This window comes from Haliotis rufescens, unplaced genomic scaffold (genome assembly GCF_023055435.1).
Source record: "Haliotis rufescens isolate VD_foot unplaced genomic scaffold, xgHalRufe1.0.p SCAF_8, whole genome shotgun sequence".
Lineage (NCBI taxonomy): Eukaryota > Metazoa > Mollusca > Gastropoda > Lepetellida > Haliotidae > Haliotis > Haliotis rufescens.
This window is the reverse complement of record NW_025964372.1, coordinates 43,758,557-43,771,179: the sequence shown is the minus strand read 5'-3', so window position 1 is coordinate 43,771,179 and position 12,623 is coordinate 43,758,557. Positions and strand designations below refer to the sequence as shown.

The following is a 12,623-nucleotide window of genomic DNA, read 5'->3' as shown; positions in this document are numbered from 1 at the left end:
TATTTGCAGACCGCCGTCATATAGCTGGAGTGTGGCATTATGTAACAAACATACACTTCCATATTGATAAAAGGTGAAATCCTCAGAGACTTACTGACCGCTTCCCTGGTCTAGCGGTAGAGTATCCGCCCAGAAAGCAGAAGGCCCAGGGTTCAACCCCCAGCCACATCATAGCAAAAGACGTTAGAAGATGGTGTTTGTTGTTACCAAGCCTGGCGCTCAGCATTAAGGGGCTAAAACAAGGACTGGTCGGCTAAGAGTCAATATACTGTGTTTGAGTAGGGTATTCCTGTTAAACTGTGGCATGGTATCTCAGTGGGCTAGCACTATTAAATGAGCATTAGTCCAGACAAATACAAGCAGTCACACACACACACACACACACACACACACACACACACACACACACACACACACACACACACACACACACACACATGAATGTGTAGCTATGTAAGTGCAACATTAAACCCTATTTCACCTCACCTTTACCGCCCACACCATGCTGTTTCAGGTGGAGGATCAGCCCCATGACACAATGGCCTTCATCCTGATCGGAGACTTCCTGTACGGAGACAACAAGGAGGATGTGAGTATTGAGTGCAGTTTACTTGTCTCAGACTAGCAGAGTCGATCAAAAACACTGCTGATCATTGGTCCAGACTCAATTATTTACAGGCCCAGACTCAATTATTTACAGGTCCAGACTCAATTATTTACAGGTCCAGACTCAATTAGTTACAGGTCCAGACTCAATTGTTTACATTCCTCATAATAAAGCTGTAATATTGGTGAGTGATCACCAGTTGTGAAACAATATTGACCAACTCACAAGTAGAGCAGAAATGTAATACACCTCGGTGAACGCTTGAGGTCCTTGGCTGGCATTTAGAAGTGAAACACATGAGGAAGAAAATTTATGGATGTCAACTTCCTCATAATTAAGAAGTTGACATCCATATATTCTCTTCCTTATTCAGTGCTTGTAAAAACTGAGTGAGCTTTTTACCCTAATTCGACCAGTATTTAAGTCACAGAGTGCCAACTAAAAGAGGGACTACACTCTGCAGACCTGTTAACCCTCCCGCATTTTGCGGGAGACTCCCGCAATTTGATGAAATCTCCCAGTCTCCCGCAAGATGGACTATTTCTCCCGCAAAACAGAATTCTTCATTATTTAAAAAATTCGCCTCCATTGTCCCGTGAGTAAAAACAATGAACGGGAAGTTTGCGTCCCGATCTGTCTGGTAGGCTCCTGGATTAGCGACCCTTATCGCAGCCACCCGCAGGGGGACCCAGATGGGCCTTTGTCCAGTAATCAACTGGTAATTAAATTCATATGGTAAACGATTGAACAATGTAAACTGTTAAGAAAACTCGGATAGTCCGAACAGGTGCCTGAAGGGTTGAAATTGAAATGAAAAATCAGCCAAGTATTCATCACTTCATGAAATGAACTGTTGTCTTCATGTTCTTAGCGTGTTTATTCTTCCATAATTTAAGAACGTAGAAACATATGGCCGGTCCAGTTATACATGACTTTATTGGTTATCAGATTTGTCAGAAACTTTGTTAAAACATCAACATACCTCAAAGTTACGTCATTGAACTCTTGGAAATGAAAACAAAATATGTCCTGCAAGCGCCGTCTTCAGAAACAACACTATGCGTGATTGGTTGATTCGGTAGTCGAAATAACAATGAGTTACACGATCAGGCTTCCTCACAGCTAGGATTTCAAAGTCAAAGTTTAAAGTGAAACTTATAAATTTCCTTTTGACTGACATCGTGACTTGTGTGCACAGAAAATATCAAAACAGAACTTTATCAAATTTCGCGAGAATGTATCATGTGATTATTTTACACGATTTGATTGGCTAATAGTTTGCTTGCGTCCCAGATCTGCAATCTAATTTGCATACAACTGTACTAGTCAACCAATGAGATTAATACACGTCAAGGTCAGAAAGGTCAACAACGACAACGAGACTCATTTCATTCATAAATTGTAGTAAAACGTAATAGTACTTCCAAATATGGCATACATTTCTTGGAATGAAATAACGTGAACATTTCTAGGAAATTTAAGAAGCGAAGTAATGGGACTGTCAACAGACTACCGCAGACAGAAAAACCCCAGTATATCTTATTGAAATTAAGGGCGATGATGTTGCGTCAGGATAAATGCATTTGATATTTCTTTGGCGAATTCTGTAACCAACATCGCGCCAAATACTCAGAAAACGTGCATCGTAACGAAGCCTGACAACTGGTCGGATTGAACACGTCATCAACTGGTCAAGCTACCGATTGTGAAATTTCAATATCTGTTTGCGTTTATCTGAGATGATCTTTGAACGAAAGTTATATGGGTAGATTGTGCTGGGTTTATTTTTGGAGGAGGAAAATACAAACGGAAATTAAGCAAGCTGTACGTTTAAGAAACTTATTGATTATTTATTGTTTCAAAATATTTGGTTTTCTTTGTAACATTATTAAAAATAAAAGTTGGAAATTATCTTATCTTCACTATCTTAAAAATCTCCCCCTTTGGAGTCAAATCTCCCCCATTTTGAAGTCAAATCTCCCACATTGTCATGATGAGGGGTTGACAGGTCTGACTCTGGCAAATTGGCTGCTCCAGCAAGTTGGATTCAAGCTCCTCTACCAAGTGAAATTTTGGAGTTAATTATCTTGATTAATGAGGCGGTGGGGTAGCCTAGTGGTTAAAGCGTTCGCTTGTCACGCCGAAGACCCTGGTTGATTACCCTCATGGGTTCAATGTGTGAAGCCTGTTTCTGGTGCCTCCCGTGATATTGTTGGAATATTGCTAAAAGCGGCATAAAACCATACTCACTCACTCCCTATCATGATTATTACCCTTACATTGACAAAGTCTCACCTTCACACAAAGCTTCAAACAAATCACCGGGGCGGTCGGGTAGCCTAGTGGTTAAAGCCTTCGCTCGTCACGCCGAAGACCCGGGTTCGATTCCCGACATGGGTACAATGTGTGAAGCCCATTTCTGGTGTCCCCCGCCGTGATATTGCTGGAATATTGCTAAAAGCGGCGTAAAACCTCACTCACTCACTCAAACAAATCACCCCTTTTAATGTGGGAGGATAGCTACAGGAGCTGACAATGGTGTATATTAATGCTCATGCTTTCAGTCACTTGTTGGTACGATTTGGACAATAGCAACCCATTCTTCTTGTGAGTTCTATGCTTGTCGCAAAATGCGACTAACAGGATTTAGTGGTCAGGCTAGCTGACGTGGTAGATGCATGTCATCGTATCCCAGTTCCGAAGATCGCTGCTCATGATGTCAGTCACTGTATTATCTGGTCAAGACTCGATTTACAGACCTCTGTCATGTAGCTGGAATATTGTGTCATGAAAGAACAAACAAACAAACACTAATTTGTTTGGTCACTCATGATTATTCACAGGCCACCCTGATATTGCTATAAACTGTGGTGTAAAACTCACTCACTGATATGGACCCTTGAAGATCCTCGTAAGAGGCGACTAACAAGTTGTAAGGCTTGCTGACTTGGTTGATTCATGTCATCATATCCCAATTGAGTGGATCGACTGCCGTCATATAGCTGGAATATTGCTGAGTGTGGCATTAAACAACAAACAAACAAACCAAACCACTGATATGTACGAGATACCATGGAGTGAGCTGATGTGTAGATAGTGTTGTCGTCATGCTACAGCTGGACATCCGGGTCAATTCCATCAACAACTACAAGAAGATGAAGGACGAGACAGAGGACTTCTGGGTGGAGCTGCTCAGCACCTACTTTGTGGACAAACCCACGGTCACAGTGAGTCAATCCTCGATAGTTTAAGCTCACCTGGCTCAAAGTAAAGTGAGCTTGTGTCATGGCCTGTTTGTCCGGCATCCAATGTCAGTGTCTTTAAACATCTTGTCAGTACCTACTGGACCAATCAAACTTCACATGCTTTTCCCACCAGTGCTGATAGCTGAATTGGATCAAGAGGTTAGAATCCAAGTTTCAATGTGGCTGTCATGGCAACCACATTTTAATACCTATTTATGGCCATTTTTGCTCAAAATGTAATGAAATTTGGATTATGCGTAGTTAGTATGAATTGTAAATTGTTTAAAAACAATTCCAATTTGGAAATTGTTACTATCATATGCTGCAGACATAGTGCTGTCATGGCAAACACATTTTAATACCTATATATGGCCATTTTTTCTCAAAATGTAATGAAATTTGGATTATGCGTAGTAAGTATGAATTGCGAATTGTTTAGTTCCAATTTGGAAATTGTTGCTAACATATGCGGGGTGGTCGGGTAGCCTAGTGGTTAAAGCGTTCGCTCGTCACGCAGAAGACCCGGGTTCGATTCCCGACATGGGTACAATGTGTGAAGCTCATTTCTGGTGTCCCCCACCGTGATATTGCTGGAATATTGCTAAAAGCGGCGTAAAACCATACTCACTCACTCACTGCTAACATATGCTGCAGACATAGGGCTGAATATCAACCTCCGAGTGGGTCTAGAACAGTCATTGTAGAGGGAAGGCCAGACATTTTACAGTGTGTGGTCCTCATTCTATGACACGCAGTTGTTAGATTTCCTGCTGAGATGTTGCCTGGGGCAACAGCAAGACTCACACAGTAGTCCCAACATGGCAACAAGACGTCTTCAAAGTCAGTAAACCCAGTGTAGTTTTCATTTCCAAGCTATGATTTTACCACCAAGTTATTTCGGTTTAGTAGGAGCAAAATCCATACACTCCAATGAAGTTTCTGAAATAAGAGGTGCATTTAACATTGATCCAACTACATCCATGTTGGCTGTATGGCCATATGGCCGTTACCTTTTATGATTTTCACTGTGAGCAGTTTGATGGTAAATTGTTTCTGTTTTGGGTGGCAAACAGATTCTTGGTGGTATTTGTGGTACCAGCTACTACTTATTGTAAGCCCTATCAGACAGAAATATCATTAAGACGTTAGGTTGACTTCAGTACACTCTAATGAATTAGTGGTAACCCATGGCAATATCTGTAAAAAAGGAAAGTTTGTTAACATAGGAAACATAGGACAAACATATAGCTGAAGAAATTATGATCATGATGTTTTCCATTATTCTGTGAACAAGGAACCAAGGTAATTAGAATCTGATCTTGTTTGCCCCAAAAAGTCTGTCTGTCTGTGTCTGTCTGTCTGTCTGTCTGTCTGTCCATGTATGAACTGAACATGGTAATATTCCTTCTTGAAAACCTGGTATACCCCGGAGACCCACCCCGCTTGTCTCGGTCAACATCAGTTTCTAGGCTCCATAAAACATGGTATTGCCCTTGTCAGTGGTCAGTAGTTGATAATTGTGTTGTCAGGTGTTATAGAGATTTGATTCCGTCAGGTTGTCGGCACGCCCAGCAAGTCGCTAATGGAAGACATGGGGAAGACAGAGAAGGAGAGGGTGGCTGCACAGAGGAAGAAGCTGGGGGAAGATGGCTTGTCTAATTTGGGGAAGTTACTGGAGAAGGCCACCAAGGAAAATGAGGTAATAACGAGAAGGGATAACAGTGGAATGTGTCTCTGTATGATGCTCAGATTTGTTGTAGATTCAGCATCTGTGTTGAAGAACTTTGTACCACAGTAAGGTCAGGGAAGATGTGATACTCACGAGAAATTTGTCTGTGAAGCTGAATGTTTATGTGTGTCTCTTCATGCCAGATTGAAGCCCCTGAGGATCTGTTGACGAGTGTAACAGTTCCTGATGTCGGCAGTATACAGTTCCATCCCATAATTCCAGCAGCAAACCTCAGTAAGGAGGCAGCAAACAAGATTCCTGAGTTCCCATTGGCTGAAATTCCATACAAATTCCAGCTGGATCACATTCACACAAATTTTGTCCAGGTAATCCTTTATGTCATATCAATATTTTTTTGTCCCTGTCAACTCATTTTATGGCCTCTCAATAGAAGGAACATTATGCCCACTCATCTTTAGCTATCCTGATTAAAAGTCAGGTGAGCATATGTGGTCTGTTTGTCCAGGATGTGGTTTGTGTCATCCTGCATGTGGTGTCCTGCATAGACCATTGAAGCCGGAACCAAACATGTTTGTTCCCATCGATAATGACACCCCAGTTTGTTCAACATGGACGCTTTTTTACCTTGTTGACCCCTGTGTTTTGACCATGCTCTCTGATTACTTATTTGGCTCTGTAAACTTCTCTCTGAAATTATATTTTATTCCTCACTATTTATGCATAAAATCAGCGGTAGAAATTAACATTTTTAGTCCACTCTTCCTTATAATGATAACATACAGCAAAAACCTTAATGGCAAACGTCTACTAGTCCTTATGATACCTTTACTATTTGGCAGTTTGGCAAGGACTAATTGTCAAAAGTGCCAATTTCTAACACTGAAAATATTTGAATATATGCTGCATGTTAAGTCGCTGTCTTCTTGACAACATACCCAGGTGAGCTACAGCGCTTGGCACTATTTTATATGCAGGCTCTATGAGTTCTGTACATAAGATTAAGGACTCCTCTATAACTGAAATACTGTTCAGAAGCCTAACTCAACAATTACTTGTACATTTTTTCAAATCATGAAATTACAATTACCTGGGTAGGCCGTCCTCCATTACCAGGTGTGTTATATCTCCATCTGATAAATACCCTGAACACGTTCTTCATATACCCTTTTTGAGCACAATTCAAATGGCATCACATTAACAATAGCCTTGAAATCAAATTACTCTCTGGAGCGGGAATATAATCTTGTGCTGAGATAAGAAAGATGGAGGAGATGGATAAGAAAGACTTATGCAATAACTCTGTGGATGAGAGCGGGTACAGGCTGTTTACGATAATGGTCTGCAAATATGATGTGTTGGATAATAATGTAGGCACATATGCATAAGTATTTTTATTTTTATTTATTAAACCAAACAAGAATTGTCTTTTTACCAGATTGTAGCTTTACTGGATTCAAGCGCTCTACCGCAGAAACTCAAGTATTACCTCCCTTTGTTCTGTGAAGCCCTGTTGGAGAGTCCAGTGCTGCGAGATGGAAGTGAGTGTTAAGTCAGATTAGCACATTGTCGAGATGCATCTGTTGATTGTTTTATGTCACACTCAGGAGCATACGAACCAGAGAGGCATGTAATGCCATGAATGACAACATACAATTAACCAAGTCACTAAGCCTGACCATCTGAGACCCGTGAAGATTCCGGGGTAGAATAGGTCTTCAGCAACCCATGCTTGCCGTGAAAGGTGACTATGCTTGTCGTAAAAGGTGACTAACAGGATTGGGTGGTCAGGCTCGCTGACTTGGTTGATGCATGTCATCAATCCCAATTGCTTGGAACGATGCTCATGATATTAATCACTGGATTGTCTGGTCCAGATTCGATTATTTACAGACCGCCGTCATATAGCTGGAATATTGCTGAGTGCGGCGTTAAACAACAAACCAACCAATCAACCAACCTGACCATCTGATCAATTTTGTCCCCTCTTACCACAAGCATGGGTGTTGAGGTCATTTTCTGTATCACTCATAGAAATGATTGCCCAGCTAGAGGCAGACTTGTCCTTCAGTGTGGGGCTCGGTGTACGAGGTGGCAAGTTCTAACTGATGTGTTTGTGTCTACAGAGCTGGTGTCCCATGAGGAGGTGATTGCCCAGCTAGAGGCAGACACGTTGTCCTCCAGTGTGGGGCTCGGTGTACGAGGTGGCAAGTTCTAACTGATGTGTTTGTGTCTACAGAGCTGGTGTCCCATGAGGAGGTGATTGCCCAGCTAGAGGCAGACACGTTGTCTTCCAGTGTGGGGCTCGGTGTACGAGGTGGCAAGTTCTCATGTGGCTCATTCCCTCAGGTGTCAAGTATTGAGTTGAAGGTAAGGCAGGAGTAAGAAGCAGTACATAGAACTCAGAAATTTTACATAATGTGTTTAGTCACTCTCTGTCCTCAACCTGCCCTCAACCTGCCTACTCCATTTTAACTAGGTTCGTTTAGGCTTGAAAATATCTGGAATTTGGCAGTCCAGTCTTTCAATGGCTGAACGAGTTGAATCACTGTTGTAGGGTCTTTCATAGTGTATTTGGATAGACAACTGCATGGAGCCATTCAAACAATGAAATAAGTAGGAATGTATGATGTACACGTTGTATGTTGTCTGTGTCAGGTGGAGGAAGACAAGTACAGTCAGGGAATCTCCTGGCTGAAGGAGCTGCTCTATCAGACTCAGTTCACAGCCGACAGACTGAAGATCATCGCCAACAGGATGACCAATGATATCGCAGCTTACAAACGCAGCGGCTTCCGAGTAGTTCGAACTCTCATCAATGAAGTTCTCTACAAGAAGAGTGAGTTATAAATGATATTTTAGCGGTGGTTAGTAGTGAAATATAAGGGCGTTAAGTCTTTCTTTAATAATTATTACAACCAAAAATGAAATTATCTCGTGCCTGTGCGTGTATGCTGTACGTGTATATTGCATGTCCTGGTAGTGTCCACAATATGTCAATGTGTCTTGTGCCAACTAGATTGCCCCGAAAGAGTCAGTGAGTCTGGTTTTTGCCGCTTTTACCAATATTCCAGCAATATCATGATGGGGGATACCAGAAATGGGCTTTACACTCTATAACCATGTGGGGACAGCATGACAGGGTATGGGGCGGTCGGGTAGCCTTGTGGTTAAGGCTTCCACTCGTCACGCCAAAGACCCGAGTTCGATTCCCGACATGGGTACAATGTGTGAAGCCCATTCCCGGTGTCCCCCGCCGTGATATTGCTGGAATATTGCTAAAAACGGCGTAAAACCATACCCACTCACTCACTCATGACAGGGTAGCGCTGTAACCACTAGGCTACCACACCACCCTATCCAATAGGATAGGAAGATCAAGCATTATACTGTTCTCAGCAGGGCAGCAACATGATGTCATATCACTTCATATGGCCAATCAGGGATCGGGTGGTCAGACTCCCTGACGTGGTTGATGCATGTCATCATATCCCATTTGTGATGATTGATGTTCAGGATGTCAATCACTGGATTGTCTGGTCCAGACTCGATTATTTACAGACCGCCGTCGTATAGCTGGAATATTGCTGAGTGCGGCGTTAAACAACACAAAAACAAAATCACACGGCCAATCAGCATCTAGAATTGTTAAACTATATGTGTGCAAATATGAGAAGGTTATGATCATCCATTGTTGATGACATTACCCATCGAAATGTTACATCATCTGAACAAAGGGTTGACTCCAGTGTAGTTTTTTTTAAGGGTTTCAAACGTTTTCCTTCATTTTAAAATGTGTTACTCCCACATGACACTGACAAACAGTAATATTATTGAAAGATTATTCAAAATCACTTTCTTAAAACAAAGTGACAATACATCATAAACAGAATAAAGTACTGGAAACTCAGTACACCTATCTCTCTCATGAATCAATGCTGTCCATTGCCGAAGACTTACACCTTTAGTACTGGAAAGATAATGTGTAATTCTTCCTTGGTTGTTTTCTAATTAGTCAACTGACGCTCAGACGTTAGCCCGGAGTGTCACATGCACTTGCTGCCTACACTCTGATTAAATAAAGAGAGTAAACAAAAGGCATGGCTATGTTGTGGAGAACACTAATGATTTTTCTGAACGTGAGCCAAAGTCACTTAGACACTGTGTGAGCAAGCAACAGCATGTGGCCTTGTGGGGCTGTGGTGGTGCGTTGTTGTTGAGCTGAAGTCTGTGTTTGTGTGTACAGACTGCAACAGTGTGGTGGCCAGCATCTTTCGCCAGCTGGACTTCCTTACACAGCTGTCCAAGACCCTGGAGACTGACCCCAACAAGGTAGGTGGTGGAGGGGAGAGACTGACCCCAACAAGGTAGGTCGTGGAGGGGAGAGACTGACCCAAACAAGGTAGACAGGGGGAGGGGAGAGACTGACCCCAACAAGGTAGACAGGGGGAGGATAGAGACTGACCCCAACAAGGTAGACAAGGGGAGGGGGGAGACTGACCCCAACAAGGTAGGTGGTGGAGGGGAGAGACTGACCCCAACAAGGTAGGCAGGAGGAGGGGGGGGGGGGGGGGACTGAGCCCAACAAGGTAGGCAGGGGAAGGGGAGAGACTGACTCCAACAAGGTAGACAGGGGGAGGAGGGAGACTGACCCAAACAAGGTAGGCAGGGCTAGGGGAGAGACTGACCCAAACAAGGTAGACAGGGGGAGGGGAGACTGACCCCAACAAGGTATAGACAGGGGGAGGGGAGAGACTGACCCCAACAAGGTAGACAGGGGGAGGGGGGAGACTGACCCAAACAAGGTAGGCAGGGGGAGGGGAGACTGACCCCAACAAGGTAGGTGGTGGAGGGGAGAGACTAACCCCAACAAGGTAGGCAGGAGGAGGGGGGGGGGGGGGGGGACTGACCCCAACAAGGTAGGCAGGGGAAGGGGAGAGACTGACTCCAACAAGGTAGACAGGGGGAGGGGAGACTGACCCCAACAAGGTAGACAGGGGGAGGGGAGACTGACCCCAACAAGGTAGGCAGGGCTAGGGGACAGACTGACCCAAACAAGGTAGGCAGGGGGAGGGGAGACTGACCCCGACAAGGTAGACAGGGGGAGGGGAGAGACTGACCCCAACAAGGTAGAGGCAGGGGGGGGGGGGGGGACTGACCCCAACAAGGTTGGCAGGGGGAGGGGGGAGACTAACACCAACAAGGTAGGCAGGGGAGGGGATCGAGAGACTGACACCATTAAGGTAGGCAGGGGGAGGGGGGGGAGACTGACACCAACAAGGTTGGCAGGGGGAGGGGGGAGACTAACACCAACAAGGTAGGCAGGGGGAGGGGAGAGACTGAAACCAACAAGGTAGGCAGGGGGATGGGAGAGACTGACACCAACAAGGTCGGCAGGGGGAGGGGGGAGACTGACACCAACAAGATAGGCAGGGGGAGGGGAGAGACTGACACTAACAAGGTCGGCAGGGCTAGGGGAAAGACTGACCCCAACAAGGTCGGCAGTGGGAGGGGGGAGACTAACACCAACAAGGTAGGCAGGGGGAGGGGAGAGACTGACCCCAACAAGGTAGGTGGTGGAGGGGAGAGACTGACCCCAACAAGGTAGGTGGTGGAGGGGGGAGACTGACACCAACAAGATAGGCAGGGGGAGGGGAGAGACTGACACTAACAAGGTCGGCAGGGCTAGGGGAGAGACTGACCCCAACAAGGTCGGCAGTGGGAGGGGGGAGACTAACACCAACAAGGTAGGCAGGGGGAGGCGGGGGACTGACCCCAACAAGTTCGGCAGGGGGAGGGGGGAGACTTACCCCAGCAAGGTAGGCAAGGGGACGGGAGAGGAGAGACTGACCCCAGCAAGGTAGGCAGGGGGAGGGGACAGACTGACCCCAACAAGGTAGGCAGGGGGAGGGGAGACTGACCCCAACAAGGTAGGCGGGGGGAAGGGGGAGACTGACCCCAACAAGGTATAGACAGGGGGAGGGGAGAGACTGACCCCAACAAGGTAGGCAGGGGGAGGTGAGACTGACCCCAACAAGGTAGGTGGGGGGAGGGGGGTGACTGACCCCAACAAGGTAGACCGGGGGATGGGAGAGTCAGAAGATTAGAAAATAACAAGATAATTGTCTATGTTGCTATGTGTGCGGTGATAGGCCAGGATGAACACATGCATTTTGGTTATTATTTTTCACTTAGTGAAGGTCAGCAGAAATCTGTACATTAATATGGAACAAAAGTTTGTAAAGTGTGGATCTTTAAAAAAAACCTCTTATCAGCTGATTGTCATTTGATGTAATTTTGCTGTCATTCTTCGGCACTAGTTACCATGTCTCTACACTGACACGATGTGGCTGTAACACTGTAGACTATAATGATGATAATGATTACTCCATGTTGTGCAGGTTATCGAGGATATCGAGAGTCTACGTAAGATGCTGGCCATGCCCGGCAACATCCGTATCCACATGTCAGCTGATGTCAAGAAGTTGGCCAAACAGAAACCACTGTTGCCATGGAAACATTTTGTTGACAGCAAGGAATGTGGAGACAGCAACAGGTAATATCCTTTCCAGAATACATTGCATGTATATGTGTTGGTTGACAGGTGGCCCAGTCGCTGAAGGTGTCGCACATTAATGTTATTTATTTCTCAGTCCTATAATTGGGAAGATATCCATGGGTAAAACCTTTTGGAAATGGATACAACAATTTTAGAAATAGAAGCAATATTGTTCACTAATTTGTACATTAGGGCTTATGTCAAGAGACTGATTATCATTGTCTGATGTATGTTTAATGGCACGAGTACACCAACACCCATTGCTAGTCGTGACTAAATCATCCCAATTGCATGGATCGATGCTCATGATATCAATCACTGGATTGTCTGGTCCAGACTCGATTATTTACAGACCGCCGTCATATAACTGGAATATTGATGTTAAACAATAAACAAACAAACAAGCAAACAAACATAACATCAAGGGGTTAAAACAAGGAATGGTCAGCTCGGAGTGATGGGATATTCATGTTAAACTGTGGCATGGAATCTCAGTGGGCTAGCGCTATAAAATTGGCATTAGTC

The 12,623-nt window shown here is 44.6% G+C and overlaps 1 protein-coding gene across 4 annotated transcripts in view; it reads left to right on the top strand.

Moving 5' to 3' along the window:
- LOC124151949 (uncharacterized protein C05D11.1-like) overlaps positions 1 to 12,623 on the top strand; it is a 32,613-nt gene that overhangs the window by 14,563 nt on the left and 5,427 nt on the right. For 3 of the 4 annotated variants that reach the window (XM_048389044.1, XM_048389047.1, XM_048389046.1), the window contains 9 exons: positions 515 to 589; positions 3,724 to 3,834; positions 5,408 to 5,551; positions 5,725 to 5,907; positions 6,978 to 7,080; positions 7,779 to 7,909; positions 8,198 to 8,378; positions 9,786 to 9,871; positions 11,941 to 12,095. In XM_048389044.1, the coding sequence (XP_048245001.1) occupies positions 515 to 589; positions 3,724 to 3,834; positions 5,408 to 5,551; positions 5,725 to 5,907; positions 6,978 to 7,080; positions 7,779 to 7,909; positions 8,198 to 8,378; positions 9,786 to 9,871; positions 11,941 to 12,095 (1,169 nt within the window). Of the gene's footprint in view, positions 1 to 514; positions 590 to 3,723; positions 3,835 to 5,407; positions 5,552 to 5,724; positions 5,908 to 6,977; positions 7,081 to 7,665; positions 7,744 to 7,778; positions 7,910 to 8,197; positions 8,379 to 9,785; positions 9,872 to 11,940; positions 12,096 to 12,623 lie in introns of all 4 variants that reach the window. The other variant, XM_048389045.1, reaches the window with a different exon arrangement.